The sequence below is a fragment of the Pristiophorus japonicus genome, chromosome 10 (assembly GCF_044704955.1).
Source record: "Pristiophorus japonicus isolate sPriJap1 chromosome 10, sPriJap1.hap1, whole genome shotgun sequence".
Lineage (NCBI taxonomy): Eukaryota > Metazoa > Chordata > Chondrichthyes > Pristiophoridae > Pristiophorus > Pristiophorus japonicus.
The window spans coordinates 176,707,164-176,729,433 of NC_091986.1; the positions used below are offsets into that span (position 1 = coordinate 176,707,164).

Sequence of the window (22,270 nt, forward strand, 5' to 3'; positions counted from 1 at the left end):
CAGGAAGACAGCCTCTTCGACTGAGGTGCTCTGCCCATTCGATCCAACTGTGGACGTCCCGCCCTGTCCCGGCACACTGCTCTCCATCTCTTCCTCCTCAACATCTTCCCTGTCGTCTGAAGACATGATCAGCTGGGGAGGGAGCAGGAAGGCAAGAAGGAGGGGGGCATCGTTATTTTGGTTGCAACATCTTGCAAGGCATGTGGCCTCAAGGCTAAGGGGACTCACCCAAAATGGCCATTTCATTCACATACCGTCATTGTTGAGTGGGAGCGCTGCCTCTCCAGCCTCCACTATCACGACTGCAATGCCCATGAGGCCGTACACTCGCTCCTCCTCGCCCGTCAGGTCCTGGAGATTGGGCCGGCCCTCTCCCCGACGATGATCTGCGCAAGTGTGACCTGCAATGACAAAAGCAAAAAGTTGTTAGTGGCTGTGCCACATGTGTCTGCAGTAGGGTATTCGCGAGTAATGATGGTGTGCATATCGGCATTTCATGCTGCGTGGCAGCGCACAGTGGATGTGTGAACGGTGGGCCTGGGGCACAAGCAACTACCAGTAAGTATGAGGCTCAGGACTGGGACTGCATATGATGCGTTGAAAGGTGCTGGTAGGTGGACTCAGGCTGAGTAAGGATCTAGAAGGTTAGAGATGCTTGGATGGTCAAGGCATGTCTGGTAGTGCGATGGAGAGGTCTCAGGCTGGCTTCAGCAATGAGCATGGCCTGGTAGAGATAGAGAAGGTGTTGGCAGTACAAAGTCTTTACATTGTGTGAGAGAGTGAAGTTCACATGAAGGCATTGGAAGGTGAATGGAAAGGGTACTCACCCTGACGACCTTAGTAAGGCCATTGAATATATTATTGCTGTTGTTGGCACCGCGCTCTGGGCTGTAACGTGCTCAGCCACCTCCTTCCCTCCAGAGTCTTCTTAAATCCCGAGACGCTGGCATTCGTCCCCCTCCAAGCTGGAAGGCACTTCAGCGACTCTCCACAGCCTCCAGCAAGGCATCAAAGGCGGTGGGAGAGAAGCAGAGCGTCCTCCTTGCTCCTTCATTTTCGCGCAGTGAAGACCCTGTGGAGCTGGAATTGCGCATGCGCGAACTTGAGTTGCAGCGCTTTTAAAACTCGGTTGTTCCCGGGGTCTGACTCGGAATTCTGCACGTGCACAATAGGTCAGCCAAATTTACTGACCAAACTTTCATTGTGTCCACTGTTCGGGTAAAAAGGAGGCTTCTCTCCCTCAAGGTAGACTAACTGATATAGTTAATCGACACCTCGCCCAGCTTCCCACTGTATAACGACCACGAAAGTAAACAAACGAAACCTCACGTTTACTGGTTTTATTACTAGCAATGCACGGGAAGTTTCAGTCGTGGAACCTCTGAAATACAAGAGGTTTCAAGTACAATTTATGCAGGTTTTGGAGAGAAGCACCCTCCTACAAAATCCTCGATAGGTCTAATTCTATCAGCAAAGTTACATTGATTTGTTGACTCTTATCAAACTGTCTCTGAGTGGTATATGCAATTGCCCATCTTCTATGGTGTTGTTCCAGGACTTGCACTTTGCCACAGTATAATCGATGCCTAAACTGGCTTCCTTATCTCTTCCTCAGAGACTTCTGATCAACAACTGCTGATTTTGCTGTTTGCGTCAGAATTCTGTAATTCTGTCAATTTTTCAGTGAAAACTGCAAATCGGTGGCCATGATCAGAATTCAGTAAACTCATTAAAAAATGCAACTATAAAGAAACAGGCCGGGACAATCCTACCATGTGATTAAGCTTCAACAAACAAGCCATGGTTGAAAGGTTGGTTTCATTCAGTGGAACCCAAATTAATCAGAATTACTATGTAGTTTGGAAGAAAAAGAATGGTTTGTGCAAATGTTCAATTGTATTCTTAAAAATTACTGGCCTGAAATTTCACCATGTGGATATTAGCATTTGGATATTTAACACGTTTGTCTGAAATTTCTCTCTCTCCTATTATAGAGAAGGTGTTCAACCAATGGTTACATTGTAATTTGGTTCCTGCAGTTTACTGCAGTGTTCTGTCTAAAAATACAATACAGATGGCCTGTAATTTGGGGAGTTCCGGCCCATCACTAGAGATGCAGCAGAATGGAACTATTGACCACCCATGGAGCCTGCCATACACCCTGTCCCAAATTGCAGGAAAAGTGTTATTACCACAGTCAGGGTGGACTGATGTGCCTGTAAGGGTGCATCAGTGGGTATCACCTGGCATTGCACTGAGGACCAGGAAGGGCTTCCCCAAACTCATAAAGAGATCAATTTCCTGCTTCCTCCTTCATTTTTGACATCTCTTCGCAACCCAAAAACAGTGCCTAAGCCTGCTATTAGACCTACCAGGAGGCAGACTGGGTGGAAATTCCCAGGAACTCCCTCGACCACGCCCCCATGAAATGGGGAGACAGGCGGTAGATCCATCCATTTCCTGCCCCACTGGAATTTCCCAGCAACCTCTTCCTTTGCACCCCATACCCCCTTGCATTTACACCAGAATTGCACCCAAAGCAGGATGAACATTTTAGCCAAGGAGTGTTTTTTTAATGTAAATAATGGCAAAACTATTGTTGAATCTTGTGCATTTTCTTTTGTTGGCTTGGCATGAGTTCTGCTTTTGAGAACAAGGCCAAATTCTTCCCTGCATTTGTGGATGGTTTGATCTTGAAAATGACTGGCTAATCTATTGCCAATAATGCAATGTGTTAATTTATTTGGCAGTGTTATTTTTTTTATTTAGAAGACCTTAGTTGCCAAGAAACTAATAAAGTCCTTTAGGCCCTATAAAGGTGCAGTTGGCAGTAATAAAAACAGTAATGAAGCAGATGTTTAGTGAAGTGCAAGTGGTCAAACCAGTGACATTAACTCAATCCAATCTAGTGAAATAATGTACATTTTAAGTGCAGGCAATTAAAGTCAGTTGATCAAAGATAGTAAGGAGTTACTGGAATAAAGTTTAAAACCAATGAAAAGGTCTGCTCTTCTGGTGCTGTATAGCGAGCCACATTTGTGAGCTCAAGATATGTACTTACATTAAGACTTTTTTTCTCCTTTAACAAACATAATATGTACGATATATAAGGCAAGAAATGATTCACCATTTTTCAATAAAACTTGGAGATACCAATTATCCAAATAGGTATGATTTTACTTCACAGATTCAACTTATGTTCAGGTCCCTTCTCGCAAAATCATTAATGCCCTTTTGCCATATGTAATGAAAGACTAGTTTCACGTCAAATGGAAACACAGCACCACACAGTAAGGAAAATAAGAGTTTGATGGGAATATTGCAGTACTATAATAGACAATAATAGATATTACACAGCCAATTTAAGGCAGTAGCTCAATCCTGGCATTTGGATGACAATTGTAAACTACTTGACCATTGTTGTTGCATTTTTGAAATCGCCTGAACCCCTAAACTGCTTATTTTAATTCATAAACTGGTATCTATTATTCTTTATCTAAATTGTTGCTGGTGTAGGTCAGGTCCATAATATTTCTTTACCAAAGTTGCTCTTTTTTTCTCCCTGATTATTTAGAAAGTACAACACAACTGAGAATCAACAAAATGATTAAAATAGAAATATATGGGTATAGTACTGAAGCTATCTCAATTGCTTTTCTATGTTTTGTTTATAAAGTAAGCTGGAAAAAAACTATTTTTTAATTTTTCTAAGGTAACATAGTTGGGAAAAATCCCAAAGAGTAATTAAAAGAGTGCTTTTGCTAGAGCTGATGGAATACATCCTCTAGTACACTGAGAATTAACGCATCATTTGTGCTTGAAGACAAAGTGAGCAGATCTGTTGTTACACGTCATTCTATTATTTTCATTTTCACTGTTCTCTAATTGTTTTCGTATTGCAATGATGACTGTTCAGTGTCGAAAGAAAGTGTTCTACAGTTTGATTACATCCCCCAGCCATTCTTTGAAATGCCTGAGATGGAAGACATTTTCAGATGTGATGATCAGCTTGAGGGTATTGATTCATTCATCTTTGACAGGTGAAACCATGGTTTTCAGTGATAACCACAACGATTATGGCATTAAAATGTCAAGAAATTAGAGGTTGGCCAAACAGATAATTTTCTTCCTCAAGTCAAATTAAAAGCTGACACCTTCTCGCAATAAAGAAGCTGCAGTTAAAGACATTATGACAAATTAACTCGACTAATACTTGAGGGGCATTGCTGTACCATACTATTGAAAGGAGTGTTCTTGTTTTGCCCTGCATGGAAGGGCACTGTTATTGAAGCAGTACGTGAAGTTGGACTAAAATTCAATGTCAGGAAATTCCACTAACACATGGGGCAGGATTTTCCGGGGGGTCAGCAGGCACGATCGGTGGCGGGTCAAGTGGGAAAATGTTTTCAACCTGCTGCCACATGCCTTTCCCAAATGTTGGGTCTGTCAGCGCTGAGCAGAGCAACAAGCAGCGGCATGGTGGGCAACTCAAGTCATTAAGACTTTGTTAACAGAGGATTAACAATTATTTTCAGCTCAACTTCAGAGCTTACCAGGTCGCCCATGGGGTCCACGCTACTCGGGGATCACCACAGGTAAGCAGGGCGGAAGTTTATTGGCCATAGAATCATCTCATTGCTTGACGGCTGGAAATGTGCTGTAAAAGCTCCCATCTCACAGCTATTCACTTTCCAAGGTCAGAAGCTGTAGCTTACTGCATTTGGAAGACAAATTGAGCTTTACGCAGCTTGCAAGTGTTTGGAGCAAACTCTCTGCCCAGTGTCACCTCATTGGAACAACCTCCCTCACCATTGACAGATTGCTTCTGTCATCTCAAGTTCACTTGCCATCTATTACATCAGAGTGGGTAGGGTGTATACTGTTTCACTTTGGTCCTCAGCAGACCACCACAATCATCCCCAACACCAGCAGCACCAAGCACACCAGCAGCACCAACAGCAACACCAATCTTCTCCGGAATCAACTAATGCTGCACAGGACAGAGGGCATCAGCACCCGACCACATTGCTGCCCGGGATAAGAACATAAGAAATAAGAACAGGAGTAGGCCATATGGCCCCTCGAGCCTGCTTCGTCATTCAATAAGATCATGGTTGATCCGATCATGGACTCAGCTCCACTTTCCTGCCCACTCCCCCGAACCCCTTATTCCCTTATTGGTTAAGAAACTGTCTATCTCTGTCTTAAATTTATTCAATGTCCCAGCTTTCACAGCTCTCTGAGGCAGCGAATTCCACAGATTTACAACCCTCTGAGAGAAGAAATTTCTCCATCTGTTTTAAATGGGCGGCCCTTTATTCTTAAGGTCATGCCTTCTAGTTCTAGTCTCCCCCATCAGTGGAAACATCCTCTCTGCAGCCACCTTGTCAAGCCCCCTCATAATCTTATACGTTTCGATAAGATCACCTCTCATTCTTCTGAATTCCAATGAGAAGAAGCCCAACCTACTCAACCTTTCCTCATAACTCAACCCCCTCATCCCCAGAATCAACCTAGTGAACTTTCTCTGAACTGCCTCCAAAGCAAGTATATCCTTTCATAAATATGGAAACCAAAACTGCACGCAGTATTCCAGGTGTGGATTCACCAATACCTTATATAGCTATAGCAAGACTTCCCTGCTTTTATACTCCATCCCCTTTGCAATAAATGCCAAGATACCATTGGCCTTCCTGATCACTTGCTGTGTACCTGCATACTATCCTTTTCTGTTTCATGCACAAGTGCCCCCAGGTTCCGCTGTAACATAAGAACATAAGAATTAGGAACAGGAGTCGGCCACCTATCCCCTCGAGCCTGCTCCGCCATTCAACAAGATCATGGCTGATCTGGCCGTGGACTCAGCTCCACTTACCAGCCCACTCCCCGTAACCCTTAATTCCCTTATTGGTTAAAAATCTATCTATCTGTGACTTGAATACATTCAATGAGCCAGCCTCAACTGCTTCCTTGGGCAGAGAATTCCACAGATTCACAACCCTCTGGGAGAAGAAATTCCTTCTCAACTGAGTTTTAAATTGGCTCTCCCCTATTTTGAGGCTGTGCCCCCTAGTTCTAGTCTCCCCGACCAGTGGAAACAACCTCTCTGCCTCTATCTTGTCTATCCTTTTCATTATTTTAAATGTTTCTATAAGATCACCCCTCATCCTTCTGAACTCCAACGAGTAAAGACCCAGTCTACTCAATCTATCATCATAAGGTAACCCCCTCATCTCCGGAATCAGCCTAGTGAATCGTCTCTGTACCTCCTCAAAAGCTAGTATATCCTTCCTTAAGTAATGTGACCAAAACTGCACGCAGTACTCCAGGTGCGGCCTCACCAATACCCTATACAGTTGCAGAAGGACCTCGCTGCTTTTGTACTCCATCCCTCTCGCAATGAAGGCCAACATTCCATTCGCCTTCCTGATTACCTGCTGCACCTGCAAACTAACTTTTTGGGATTCATGCACAAGGACCCCCAGGTCCCTCTGCACCGCAGCATGTTGTAATTTCTCCCCATTCAAATAATATTCCCTTTTACTGTTTTTTTTCCCAAGGTGGATGACCTCACACTTTCCGACATTGTATTCCATCTGCCAAACCTTAGCCCATTCGCTTAACCTATCTAAATCTCTTTGCAGCCTCTCTGTGTCCTCTACACAACCCGCTTTCCCACTAATCTTTGTGTCATCTGCAAATTTTGTTACACTACACTCTGTCCCCTCTTCCAGGTCATCTATGTAAATTGTAAACAGTTGTGGTCCCAGCACCGATCCCTGTGGCACACCACTAACCACCGATTTCCAACCCGAAAAGGACCCATTTATCCCGACTCTCTGCTGCGGCACTTTGCAATCTTTCCCCATTAAAATAATAACTTGCTCTTTGATTTTTTTTCTGCCAAAGTGCATGACCTCACACTTTCCAACATTGTACTCCATCTGCCAAATTTTTGCTCACTCACTTAGCCTGTCTATGTCCTTTTGCAGATTTTGTGTGTCCTCACACATTGCTTTTCCTCCCATCTATGTATCATCAGCAAACTTGGGTACGTTACACTCCAAGTCGTTAATATAGACTGTAAATAGTTGGGGTCCCAGCACTGATACCTGCGGCATCCCACTCGTTACTGGTTGCCAACCAGAGAATGAACCATTTATCCTGACTCTCTGTTCTCTGTTAGTTAGCCAATCCTCTATCCATGCTAATATATTACCCCTAACCCTGTGAACTTTTATCTTGTGCAGTAATCTTTTATGTGGCACCTTGTCAAATGCCTTCCGGAAGTCCAAATACACCACATCCACTGGTTCCCCTTTATCCACCCTGTTCGTTACATCCTCAAAGAACTCCAGCAAATTTGTCAAACATGACTTCCCCTTCATAAATCCATGCTGACTCTGCCTGACTAAATTTTGCTTTTCCAAATGTCTGCTACTGCTTTTTTAATAATGCAGGCCGTGATCCTTACCAACGGATTCACCACAGACCAAATCCACGCCCGGACCAGGATCAAACAGGGCTGCGTCATCGCCCCAACCCTCTTCTCAATCTTTCTCGCCGCCATGCTCCACCTCACAGTCAACAAGCTCCCCGCTGGAGTGGAACTAAACTACAGAACCAGTGGGAACCTGTTCAAACTGTGTCATCTCCAGGCCAGATCCAAGACCACCCAAACCTCTGTCATCGAGCTACAGTACGCGGACGATGCCTGCGACTGCGCACATGCAGAGGCTTAACTCCAGGACATAGTCGACATATCTTCTGAGGCGTACGAAAGCATGGGCCTTACGCTAAACATCCGTAAGACAAATGTCCTCCACCAGCCTGTCCCCACCGTACAGCACTGCCCTCCAGTCATCAAGATCCATGACGCGGCCCTGGACACTGTGGACCACTTCCCATATCTCGGGAGCCTCCTATCATCAAGTGTAGGCATCGACAACGAGATCCAACACCGCTTCCAGTGCGCCAGTGCAGCCTTCGGTTGCCTGAGGAAAAGGGTGTTTGAAGACCAGGCCCTCAAAACTGCCACCAAGCTCATGGTATACAGGGCTGTAGTAATACCTGCCCTCCTGTATGGCTCAGAGACATGGACCATGTACAGTAAACACCTCAAGTTGCTAGAGAAATATCATCAACGATGTCTCCACAAGATCTTACAAATCCCCTGGGAGGACAGGTGCACCAACATCAGCGTCCTCATTCAGGCTAACATCCCCAGCATTGAAGCACTGACCACACTCGATCAGCTCCACTAGGCAGGCCACATAGATCGCATGCCAGAAATGAGACTGCCAAAGCAACGCTCTACTCGGAGCTCCTTCACGGCAACCGAGCCAGAGGTGGGCAGCAGAAACGCTACAAGAACACCCTCAAAGCCTCCCTGATAAAGTGCGACATCCCCACTGACACCTGGGAGTCCCTGGCCCAAGACCGCCCAAAGTGGAGGAAGTGCATCCGAGAGAGCGCTGAGCACCTCGAGGCTCGATGCCGAGGGCATGCAGAAATCAAGCGCAGGCAGCGGAAAGAGCGTGTGGCAAACCAGTCCCATCCACCCGTTCCCTCAACGACTATCTGTCCCACCTGTTCAGCCACCAAAGAACTCACTTCAGGAGTGGAAGCAAGTCTTCCTCGATTCCGAGGGACTGCCTATGATGATGAATAATGGACTCCCAACATTTTCCCAACCACAGATGTTAGTCTAACTGGGCTATAGTTTCCTGCTTTTTGTCTGCCTCCATTTTTAAATAGGGGCATTACATTTGCAATTTTCCAATCTGCTGGGACCTCCCAGAATCCAGGGAATTTTGGTAAATTACAACCAATGCATCCACTATCCCTGCCGCTACTTCTCTTAAGACTCTAGGATGCAAGCCATCAGGTCCAGGGGATTTATCTGCCTTTAGTCCTATTATCTTACTGAGTACCACCTCCTTAGTGATTGTGATTGTGTTAAGTTCCTCCCCCCCCATAGCCCCTTGACTATCCACTGTTGGAATATTGTTAGTGTCCTCTACCATAAAGACTGATACAAAATATTTGTTCAGAGTTTCTGCCATCTCCATGTTCTCCATTACTAATTCCCCGGTCTCGTCCTCTAAGGGACCAACATTTATTTTAGCCACTCTTTTGCTTTTTATATACCTATAGAAACTCTTGCTATTTTTATATTTTGTGCTAGTTTCGTAGTCTATCTTCCCTTTCTTAATCATTTTTTTAGTCATTCTTTGCTGGCTTTTAAAAGCTTCCCAATCTTCTGTCCTCCCATTGTTTTGGCCACTTTGTATGCCCTTGTTTTTAATTGGATACCGTCCTTTTTTTTCTTTAGTTAGCCACGGATGGCTATCTTTTCGCTTACACCCTTTCCTCCTCACTGGAATATATTTTTCTTGAGAGTTGTGAACTATCTCCTTAAATGTACACCACTGCTCATCAACCATCCTACACTTTAATCTATTTTCCCAGTCCACTTTACCCAACTCTGCCCTCATACCTTCATAGTTTGGTGTGGCCTCACCATGGCCAGATTTGCTTCACTTGACACCGTAAACCCTGGTTGGCACATGATGTGCCAGACTGACACCACCCCACACCAACACCATAAAGTATCCCTACAATGCCCAAGCTATTCCTTTCACACTCATCAGCATTACAGGGGGTACCGTTATGTCTCACCATTCACTGCAACTCACCAGTCACTTCCAAAGGCTCACACAGATCTGTCCAAGAATGCAAAGTGTTCAAAATAAAAGTTTCGATGTTTGACAGCACATTAATAGAAACTTCAAATGGACAATGGCTAAAACACACAAATGCCTACCCTTGTGTGTTGTTAGTTGGTATGATTGGACTAGGATGAGGGTGAGTGTGAGGGGTGGCTAATGAGATAGGGAAGTGATATGTAGATAGAGAGGGATGGGTGGAGATGCAAGGTAAGTTGGTGGGAGTAAAGATGTGCAGCAGTAGGGTAGGGAAGGCAGAGTGATGGGGATGTGATGAGTGACACAGCAGGATGAGATGAGTGTGGCTGTGCAGTAATGTTTCGTGATCTACTGAGATAATGGAAAAATTTGCGCCACTGCAGCCTGGTCCTCCTGATCACATCCCTGCTTGTGTCCTCCTGTGCATTGTTAAACAGGCTGCGTAGATCTCCTGGGGAGGTCTCTTCCACCCATTGGAAAGGAAGAGAATCTCCCTGCGTGCTGTGACTCCCTCCATAAGCATATGGAGAGAGTCAAGGGAGAGCCTGAGTGCAGCCCTGCATCTTTATGCAGTGCTTGTCAGTGTTTGCAGCACCTCAACGTTGCAGAACATTGATAGCACAAATAAAAAATTAATTTTCACATCGGGCTGGAAATTTGGTTCTCAGCGATAATGGTATTTTTTCACCAAAATGACTGTTATCGCTTCGCTATTGCCATCAGGCCTGAAATTCAAGCTTGAATTGGCGCAGTGGTAAAAATCGGCATTGCACGAGGATTTGCGGCACAAACCGCGATCCTCGCCAACTTTAGTTCGAAGCTGATACCGCTGCGAGTTGGGCCTTGGGAAAGTGGAAAAATACCTAAAAAATAAATTGGAAAAAATAATTCACAAAACATTTACAAGACACTTATCTATCGAATTGCTGCAAAATAATTAAAAAATAAAAACTTTAACTTACCTTTTTGAAGGTCTTTATACTTGCCACTGCTGGAAGGGCTGCACCGACAGGTTGACCCGGTTGGTATTCTGGGTGCGGTGTAAGGGTCGGGAGAGTGTCGAAAGTGCGACGCAAACGCAATCTGCGTCGTTACACATCGGCGCACTTCTCCCTAGTGGAACCAACTTGCAGAAGATTACTGCGCAATGGTGACTACCCCGAGGTCTGGAGGCCAGTGCAAAAAGAAGTGGCAGGACCTTGGTCAAGTAGTTAGTGTAAGTAATATTTTCATTTATTCACTGGAATTGCAATTGTAAATATGACCATCTGTATATGTCCCACCCAGCAGAAAGACACCCTCTCTTTAAAAAAAAAAGTTTTATTTTCATCTTTGCAGAGGAAGATTTCACACAACAAAAGGGACAGAACTCCAACAGGAGGAGGCCCGGCAAACCTGCACCGTTGGAAGACAGGTTTGCTGCTTTGATGGGTCCTGCCTGGAGAAAAGCAACCGCCACTGCACAAGCTGGGCCCACACTCGAGGGAGAGGGTAAGTCCTGCAAATTCCACAGTCTGGCTTTGCTAAATGTTAAGTACAGCGCGGGCTAACCATGCTTCAGTTCATGGGGATGTCTCCGTCAGCTACGCTTCGGTTGATGCAATGTGCTATCATTCAGCGTGGTCCTACAAATGAGCCTGCTGCCTGCGCTGTGTGAGTCTACTCATGCCACCCTGCTCCCTCCTCTGCTATTAACCATTTGTCTGTTCTGTTATATTTTGCAGAACTTGAGGCCAACCCTGATGAGGCTGAAGCCAATGCAGAAGAAGATTCAGATGCGGACGAGCCAGAAGAGGAGAACATCTTCCAATCCCACCTTCCAGACCAAGAGGTGGGGAGGGGATGGATGAAGCTTGACAGCGCTCTCCTGAGGTGCAGGATCTAACAGATGTGGTTCAGATAATGGCAATGAGTGCGGAGAGCATTGACCTTATGCAATCACTCCTGGACACCATCAGTGGGATAGATGATGAGGTATTGGGACTGTCGGGAGAAGTAACAACACTCTCACTAGAAATGGGAACACTGTCCGGGCTTTTAGGGAGGGAATGTCGCAGGCAGCTGATATAATGTTGGTGCACATGAGGGAGGGAATGTCGCAGGTAGCTGATACACTGTCGGTGAACATGAGGGAGGGGAAAGTTGCAGGTAGTTGAGACACTATTGGTGAACATGAGGGAGGGAATGTCACAGGTAGCTGATACATTGTCAGCGAACATGAGGGAGGGAATGTTGCAGGTCGTGCTCCGGGTTCAGGTAGTTGCATGGCTTCCTCGTCCTCCTCCTCGTCATCTGCATCTTCCTCCTCATCATCAGTCACTATCACTTCAGGTGGGTCTTCTACTACCAGCTGCTGCTGCCTCATGAAGGCTAAGTTATGCAGCATGCAGAACACAACAGTGAACTGAACGACAATCTCAGGAGAGTATTACAAGTAGCCTCTGGAATGGTCCAGGCATCGGAAACGCTGTTTCAGATGCCAGTGGTCCTCTCTATTATACTGCGCATCGCAATATGCGACATGTTGTATTCCCGGTCAGCTTCTGTCCGGGTTACACACAGGGGTGTCATGAGCCAGGTGGCGTGACCGTTCCCTTTGTCTCCCAGCCTCCAACTCTGCCCTTCTGGCTGCCGCTGAAACATGGCAGATAGAGCGCTCTCGCGTAGGATGAACGCTTCATGGGTGCTCCCAGGCTATCTCACATCAACTGACATGATGTGATGCATGTTGTCACACACGAGCTGCACATTAATGGAATGGAAGCCTTTTCAGTTCCTGTGCATCTCGGAATTCTCCAAAGGTGCGCGCAAGGCAATGTGGGTACAATCAATGCAGCCCTGTACCTTTGGGAAGCCAGCAATCCTGGAGAAGCCCACAGCCCTTTCATGCATTGCCTGGGTGGTCATGGGGAACTTTGTAGTCATTCCTCCAGGCATATAGTGCAGCAGTCGCCTGGCCAATGTAGATATGTGTTGCATGTTGAGAAATGACGCATACATCCCCAGTTGTGACCTGGAATGATCCAGATGCATAAAATGAAAGTGCAGCTATAACCTTCAGTTCAACTGACAAAGCAATCCTCCTGATGCCTCTAGGTTGCAGGTCTGCTTTTACTAACTCACAGATCTCGGTTACAACTTCTTTGCGGAAACGCAGCCTTCTCACACAGTCTCCATCACTCAGGTGCAGGTATGAATGCCTGTCTCGATATATCCAACATGGGTAAGGTCTCCTGCCCATCATCCTATGTGCTCTGAGGTTCCTCATGCGATGACGTCGAATCAATCGTTTCCGCAGAAGGCTTGCACGAGGTATGGCATTGTCAGTATTGCCCCCATAATTAAATTGTAGCTTTGCAAGAAGCTCAAAACAGCAGGACAAGGAGTTAAAGCTTCTCTCCTCTCTCTCCACAAGGTCGACCTCCTGGTATGGACCATACCCTGGTCTGCCCATGCGCAATAGGCTTGCTTAGAACGGGAAGCTGGGCATTCCATGAGGGCATTTGAAGCAACAAAGTCGAATGCAATTCTTTAATTTTAGATTTTTTTCAAAGTACCATCCCACCACCGACCGAACGTCTCCTCACTGGGCTCGAGGGTTGGCCGGCAGAATCGCTCCCTTTCCTGGACAGTGTCTCAGCAAACACTTCTTTTGAAGATGCTGCATAGTGTAATGCTTCTCATCCCTTCACTTCGGCTTCCACCACCCCTCACGGACTTCTTTTGAAGCAGAGCCCCGAACCCCTGTGTCCAGGTGAAGGAGCGATTCTGCCGGCCGATGCTCTGACCCTCAAGCCCGGTGAGGAGACGTTCGATGGTGGCATGGCACTTTGAAAAAATCCAAAATTAAAGAATTACATTAGACCTCCATTTTCTCTGTTTTGAGCTTGAAAAAATTAAGCTTTATGATGCATATTTAATGTCTTCTTGACTCCCTCCAAAACTTTGCATAAAAACAATGGCGTCGTTCTGCGCCGATTTTTTAATGTGCACTGGTTTTTCTTAAGTACCCAGAAGGTTTTTTGGGAGTAGTCACATATGTCGTCCTCGAAAAAATGTAAGTTGGGCCAAACTTGCATGAATGTGAAAAACTGGCACAGACATCAAGTTAAGCCCCCTATGATGCAAAAGAATACTAACCTAAAAAAATTGTAACTAACTGAGTTATGCTGGCGCAGAAACTTTGAGGAAACTTGGATATTTTAATTTACACCAAAAAAAAGTGGCACGCGCCAAAAAACGGCGCAGATAACTGGGGAAAATTGAGCCCATTATGTTATGATATAAGGGGGGAAACAAAAACTTGTTTCACACAAAGTGTATTCACCTAATGCTGCATGTAATATTTATTTTTCATTCCTCAGCAAAATTTAAAATGCTAGACACTTCAAGTTCCAACATCAAGCTAACTAATTGACTTTGTCACAATCTTTGAGCAAAGCTAGGCTTTTACGTACATTACTTGCATCATCGATTAAACCTAGATTTTCTGCAGTTTACAGGTTTCTGTTGAGGATGCTAAAGTGACATGACATTGCAAACAGTATGGCTGTTATCAAGGGAACTGCCAATGCTAAATTGTGTGGAAATGTATAGAATCTTTTGACCTTAAAAGAAAAGAGTAACTTCTGCAGCACTGGGATCGAAATTGCATCCATGTCCAGTCTTTTGTTATTACAGTATATGCATTTGTCTCCCTCCCTCTGCCCCTTTAAACTTTATGGCCTAATTACAGTTTCATCAATTTGAGAGTAAAAGTTGATGTGATCAGCAAAATTATAGGCTTCTTGTCAACACTTTACTTTCACATTTATAAAATTGAACTGAGCTGTTGGTATTAGTTTTCCTGCTTTGTTAAAGCATGCAGAGGCTCTACAGTTATAATGCTTTTTAATCCCATTTGCCCTGATGAGACCTTCTATAGAAAATGAACAAATTACTGGCTACCTCTCCTCTTGGTAATAAAAATAGCTGGAAGGAATTTTCCTCTTGCTTGACAGACTATAGCTTTTCATCTGTGCACTGCTGACTGACTTGTCTCCATTGTGAAACCAGCTATTTCCTGATTTTCCACAGTAGGGCATAATTGGTAGTTTATGTAACATTTAATTCATTACACAAGAGAATGTTTTTCTATCAGCCAGTTTGGTTTAGATGAGAATTATCTGCAATTATCTAAATAAGGTCATTATATAGAATATGTAGTTAACAAGGTGGTTATTCTGGGTTGGAAAAATAAAATGATGCACATTATCTTCAGAAAACTCAAATGCTATGGATAAGATAACTATTTTGTCACAGAAAGATTTCAGATTTATTTTTAATGAGCAATTAAATAATTGCTATTTCTTCACTCTGCATTTTTTTTCAAAGGATAATTGCTTCCTGGCTTGTGACCATTTTATCTTTTTTTAAAGATCCCAGAGTCTTATTTCGTTAGAGATCCCTATACCTTTCTCCTTACATCAGATTTTGCAAAGGTATTTCAGTTTAAAGCATTGATGTTTCAATGTTGTCACCAGTTAACATTTTTTATTAACCCTTAACCTGTAAGAGTGAACATAAAGGAATAATTAATCTCAGCATGTTGCAGGAAAAGTGTATTAACCACAAATAACATTTAGCTTCATTTTACAGACTGCATGAGGAGCACATTTGCTATGAATTTCCAGAAATCTTAGCTGAGCTAGGATGTGCTTGCATTGTCAAACAGAGCATTGACCCATCACTTTGATGCATATTGATCATGACAATCATTCTTTTCTCCCTCAGGCCATGGAGGCGCACATACAGAACCTTGGACAAATGCCATCTCAGTTGCTTATTGAGCCACATCCACCTCGAAGCTCTGCCATGCACCTGGTGAGAAATAATGTGTTTGGAGTCTGTTTTACCTGAGCTTTGCCTGGTGTAAAAATAAAATGCCGGGTTGCAACAGATGAGGAAAGCACACTTCTACAAAGTGAAAAAATTGAACAATCATATCTGGTTGCTTTATTTGCTAAAATGAATTTGTGACAACAATCATATCTGGTTGTTGTCATAAATTCATTTTAGCAAATGAAGCTACAGTAAATGTAGTCACCCCTCCCCCAAATTAAGAACAGCACAGACTCTTTCATAAGTTTGGGTATCTCATAAAACACATGAATCATTGGAGTAGATTTTATGAATTTACACTTCCAAGTATCATTGAACAGGGGCACATATTTATTTTTGGAAATCAGTGCATCTTACGTGATTTGCTGTCTGTTCATTTTAACTTGTTATTCTCAGGCATGCACTTCTCTTAGTACATGCCGCCACAAGTAAGCATTTCTTTTCTCACCCCTACCCCCCCCCCCCTTTCTTCTGACAACATCGGGTGAGAATTACCATGAGAGCAGTGACTAGTTAGTGCAAGACTGAAACTGGTGATCTGGGCTGTGACAGTGAACGAACAGAGAGGAGGCAAATACAGTTGGTAAGGGAACCAATAAGACATCCAATGGATGGGAACAGATATTGATCACAGGGGTGAGAAGCAATAGAGGGGATAATTATGGGAGGGAGGTGGCAAGAGAATACAAACAGAGAGGGGAGATAAATATATAGGGTCTGTGTTTAATAAATAAACAGGCATTGAGAGCCTGTAACAGTAATAAAGATCTACTGTACTATTAAGATTAATAATCATAGAGGTGATCAAAGAGAGTGACACATAGTTATTGAAAACTGAGACAAATGTAGAGTAACCAGAAACAGGGGTAATTATAGATATTAATAAGAGTTAAAATAGAGAAGCAGGAGAGACACATGATGCAGAGAGCAGATAGAAATATAAAGGGGTACAAAATTATAAAGCAATTAAAAAATAATAATTACTGTAATACAAGCAGCAAAAATAAAGTGTGGCAAAAATGAAACAAAATATTCTGAAGAAAATAAATGTCTAGTCTAAAACTAAAATAAGAAAGTGGCAAGATAATAATAAAAGATCTCTAAATTGCAGTCTCTTGTGTTTTTTAATGTTTTCTATGTGAGCAACACCATGGGACATCAACAAATAATATTGACACTATTTACCATCTCATTTCAAATCTACCATACTGCAGATTTCTGTATTTCAGTTTTTTTGAAAAAAAGTACAAAAAAAAGGGACAGCCATTTGGAATGTGCATAGTCACCCGGCAATTGAGAATATCTTCATTAATACACGAGCCCGAGTGGGGAATTTTAACCCCCTCTCACCCATCTGACAAACACCAAGCGAACAATTAAAATGGAGTTAGGGACCTACCTACCCTGGCAGGGTTCTTCTTTAAATAAGAGAGTTGGGTTCTGGTGATGTCATCGGGTCCCGATTGCAATATTAACGTGAGGTCTGAGCAGGGGAGCCATGGTGGATTCCCTGCCAGATCACAGCTATCGGGAAGTAGATCCAAGGCAATAAAAGGCCCAGAAAGGTAAATTAAAAAAATAAATGTTTGTGTTTCCTTGTGGACTGGGAAGAACAGGAGTCCTCGTCCAGGGCCCACAAAGAAACATTAGGAGTCTCCTCTTCAAACCGCGATCGTCGTCACAAACCTTCCTGAAGACTTATTAGTGCGGGAGACCGTTTTATCCTTGGTGACTGCCCGATTTCAACAACTGGGGATCTGTTTCTAGTCTATTTCCAGACATTTTTTGGAAGTCAGCCAGCGGTGTGCTACTGAGGAATGGCGATTAAAATTGTCTGAGCCTCCCTGCTGGTGTTCCTGGATGGACCGATCACTCGCTATGGCCACATTGCCGCCCGGGACTTAAAATCAACTCCCAAATGTCGATAATGACAGAATGACATTTAGAGAAAGAAAATCAGTCATGTGACCTACACCATGAAGAGTAATTAAACTCTGATCTCACCCAGGATTTACTTAACAGAAATTAGAGTTTCTAAACTTGAAGGGACATAGTTTCACTTCAGCAGAATAATATTTTCAACATTGCACAGTATAACTCCTATTCTTAAAGCTCAGTACATCATCTGACTTCCCATGAGATGATGGTAGGAGCACTATAGAACGTTGATTAGTGTGGTTTTGTGTGCGTACATACTGGAGCCTGAAATTTACAAGTAGGTTGACCTCAGGAGTTTTTAAGACACCACAATTACCTAGATTTCCTGTTTAGAATAGTGACCTAATAGGCCGTGTTTCATACCGCAGACCCAGGCTTACCAGCATGAGCAATGCCATGTGAAATCATGCAAGTAAATAAGCTATAATATACTGTACATATAGATAGATTAGATGTCTGATTTGAAGAATTGTCTTTCAAATCATTTTGGTCCTCCTTTTTCCATTCTCAAGGGAAATAGAAGAGGACCTAATTAGTATATAAAACATCATTTTTCATTCATTGTAATGATGATGCAACTGCCATTTAAAATAGATAACCCAAACCAAAATTACTGAAATTGCTTCTATTTTTATTTTACAGCTGAAATTAAAACGAGATCTAAATTATCCTGATTTTACACTCAATTTTCCTAGTATAATAGTCGTTGGGATAATAGCCAGCAGAAGAGTAAAAATGGTTGATAATATCTTGAGGGACATTAGAGATAAGCAAAGTAATATTTGCAAAATTCGAAGAGAGGCACCAGGCATGGTTGATGTATCTGAAAAAGTAATTAATTTCAGGAAAAGTTTTTGTTTCATGTAACACATTCTTTTCAAAGTGGTAGTTAAAATTCAGCATTATAGGCCCCAAAATTCTGTGAACGCAGATCCTGGCATGTGCACCTACATAAGATTTTTGCCACTGACCCTGCCAAAAAAGTGCAAACTCCTGATTTAAGAGTCCTTGGTCTTTTATGTCAATTATCTTGTTTTGGGTGGGCGGAGGTTCCGCCCCAACAGGCCATCCCAGAATCCCCAAAGTAAGGCCAGGACCTGGTATATCCAGGTCTTGGCTTAATTTGGAGCCCTAACAGCATGCTCAGAGCGAAGTTATGGTGGGAGTGCACTGGAAGAGCCGCATGGTGTTTCACTCATTTAGCCATTGGCAATACATGTTTTATTCACAGGGTTTGATCAGATGGTGACAGTTGCAACATCTAAAATATGACTAAAGTAACAATGTGTTTTATAATTTTTAATATTTTACCATGTATCAAATGATTTAGAACTTCTCAGCAGATGGTTTATTGAAAGTATTTTCATTTAACTATGTTGGCCAAATGTAAAATGTTCTTTTCAATATAATTTTGCTTTATTGCTCATTGGTAGAATGAACAGAAATGTATTTGTGCTGAATGTTTCTTGTACTTGAAACCTCTTCTGTAGTACCTGATGATACCAGCTCCACGTGGACCCCTTAATCCCTATCCTATTGCACTGGTCCAGTGCTAGACTTCCTAGTTGTGGGTGCTGTTTGTTTTATCAAAATAGCAGCATATTTTCCTTATGCATGTAAATATTTTACCTACTGTTTTTTCCCTGTTTTTCCAGACCTCCACATTAATTGTGTTTTCCCTTCTGCCTTTTCTGTTTTCTCCTCTTTGTTTCTACTCAACAGTGTTTCCTTCCACAGAGCCCACTCATGTTTAAAGATCAGATGCAGCAAGATGTTATAATGGTGCTAAAATTTCCATCCAACTCCCCTGTTACCCATGTGGCAGCCAACACGCTGCCTCACCTAAGCACCCCTGCTGTGGTCACTGTGACCTGCAGCAGGCTGTTTGCAGTGAATAGGTGGCATAACACTGTAGGTAAGTGAAATGCTATCTTTGAATCTTTTTAACATTCATGACATGGAATTTTGCTATTTTGTGGTCATTGTTATTTTCAGTATTCCTGATATTCAGCGCAATGATATGATAAAATAAAGTCAGCAGATTATTGCTAGTGTGATAGACTAGTGTGCCTACATTTTGTGCCATAGACTGGGATGATATAAATTTCCTTATCAACGCTGAAATCAGATCTTTTCAAACTACCAGTCCCACTAAAATTCAATATGTGAACCTAGTACTGTTTTTTTTAACAAAACTCTTGTATATATGTGATAATTGATTTTTCCTTAAATTTACATAATGGCATTGCAAACAACTTCCTCCAGCTTTTCCAGATTACTGTAAGTTCTAATGGGCTAAAACAGGAAATTGAATACACAAAAAATGCTGTTATCGGGTGAGATAGCGGAGATATAGTGCTTCACCAGCTGAATAGTATTCATATAGTCTGCAGGCCATAATTCCGATATCACTGTTGTAGCATTTCTGATGTATATTTTTGAAGTGGTAATGCAAAAATTGCTGTTATATTTTACCTCTCTTTATTTCATTTTATGGTGGCCTTAAATTTAAATTGTTACAAATTTCTGTGACAAACTGATTGGGAATATTTGTGTGACATACCCTATGTAATGATCAAGATAATGATGAAACAGTTGTAAAAGTAACTCCTATAACTTGACCATCCTTCAAATAAATATTTTCCAGGTCATAAAAGCCTATACAAAGGTGTAGTTTATGTTTTTATTAATTTATATTAATAGTTACAGCAAATAGTAATGCTCACCATCTCTTTAACTTCAAACTAAGATTTTATTTGTTTAAGTAAAGGAATAAGTTGAAATAAATTGTTTGAATATGTCAAGAAAAAAAATATATTATCCTTTAGGCTACAATACATTCCAGAACTTATCCTTCATCTTAATTGGATATCGATCCTTGTAGTCTTTTCAGGTAACAACATGTTCTGGTAAAATGTATATAGCTTCTGAATGACAGCCGGTATGCAACTACATTAATGTTAAGACATTGTCTCCTCATTGTGAAATTTGTGTGTGGCACTGTAGTTTTTTTAAAATAATGAATCCTCTCCATAAGGCTATCTTTCAGAGCCATTCAAAAATGTCTTCTAGAAATGTTTCATATGGACTCTATTAATTATAGTATTAGGCAGTTCCTCAATAATACTATAAGAAATATAGCTTATATTTATCAAAGATCCAAGAGTGTCACATTTATAAAAAATACCATATTATGTCAAGTTGAAAACTTGAATATTTGGTAGACAGGGTAAAGAATTATTAAATATATAGGTCTGAAAGTTGTTGATTTTTAGGAAGTAATATGTTTGCTTTGTATATTATATTGCAATTAGTTTTGCAGTTTTTTCCATTATCCAGCCCTTCCCCTGTTTCCATCAATAAGGGTTTATGGTGAAGTCGGGCATATTTGGTGTAGAGCCACAAAATTCTATGAAGCAGGATCGTAAATTTATAAAATTTACAAAAAAATTCAAAATAACTTCAGTGCCTTGTCATTTTTTCCTAATTTTCTTCCCTTTTCAATCTCATCCTAGAGGTTCCACAGACACTCTCTGGAATCTTCCCCAAATGACCATTTTTCAAGTGTAAGCCAAGACATTATTGTACAACATTACCAAAACCATTCCTATCCTCATCCACACTTGCAAGCATAATTGGATACTGATCAGAAGCAAGAGTTCTGGCTCAAATTTTTGCTCCCTAGCCCAGGAAAAGTGAGGCAGATTTCAGTGTCATGATTGTTGTAGTGGCCAAGATCATACAATTCACAATTGGCGATGGACCATGAGGTAGTCTTGGCCTTCACTGCCTGGGAGGTAAGCTGGAGGGTCAGATTTTAATTCCATCGATTTAAATGGAATGAAAAGCAGGTGGGTTCTATAATAACAATAACAACTTGTATTTATATAGCACCTTTAACGTAGTGAAATGTCCCAAAGCGCTTCACAGGAGTATTGTGAGATAAAAAATTTGACACTGCATAAGTGGAAATTAGCGCAGGTGACCAAATGCTTGGCCAAAGAGGTTTTTAAGAAGGATCTTGGAGGTGGAGAAGTGAAGGGGTTCAGAAAGGCAATTCCACATATAAAATTCTGCCCATAACCCACATTTAATACTATGGGGGGGAAATTGCGTATCTCCCCATTTGGGGGCAGTAACGTTGGCGAGGCGGGACCTCCTACGTCTGGTGCAGAAATCCCGTCCGGCAGCAAAATTGGGGTTACTGCCCCCGAGAGGAAGTGGAGCTCAATGTTGGGCGCTCCACTTCCTCTCGGGGGCGTTACTGGGACGGTAAGCGCGTGCATGTTGCAGCGCTATGCAGCCTCTCCGCGTAGCACTGACAAGAGCACAGGACCCTCCCTTTCCATTGAAGGGGAGGAAAAGCTGCGAGCTCTGCATTGGGGCAAGGGGCCTCCCCTAGGCCACCAGGGATGCGGCGTGCCATGGCTGCTGCCCAACACAGAAGCGGAATGCCGGGCTGCACCATCGCAGCACGGACCCCACAGAAAAAATTATGGAAGGCTAGACCAGTAAGTCGGCCGACAGGACAAAATGGCGCTGCGCACCTCCCCTTTAAATTTCGGCCCGCAAGCAGAGTGTGACCTGGTTCGTGACCCGCAAATATGGCGCTGACATAGCCTGTGGCAACCACAAGGGTCTCTGCCCAATTTCCACTGCGGGGTGAAAACGGGCTGCATGGGTTGCTGTGCACGGCAATGATGTCATCATCGGAGGCGCAGCAGCCCAGGTTGCGACTGGCGGGA

The 22,270-nt window shown here is 42.9% G+C and overlaps 1 protein-coding gene across 1 annotated transcript in view; it reads left to right on the forward strand.

Annotated features, from left to right (window-relative positions):
* nbeaa (neurobeachin a) overlaps positions 1 to 22,270 on the forward strand; it is a 1,211,357-nt gene that overhangs the window by 1,145,258 nt on the left and 43,829 nt on the right. The window contains exons 49-51 of the mRNA XM_070892347.1: positions 15,125 to 15,187; positions 15,480 to 15,569; positions 19,248 to 19,440. Of these exons, the coding sequence (XP_070748448.1) occupies positions 15,125 to 15,187; positions 15,480 to 15,569; positions 19,248 to 19,440 (346 nt within the window). The remainder of the gene's footprint in view (positions 1 to 15,124; positions 15,188 to 15,479; positions 15,570 to 19,247; positions 19,441 to 22,270) is intronic.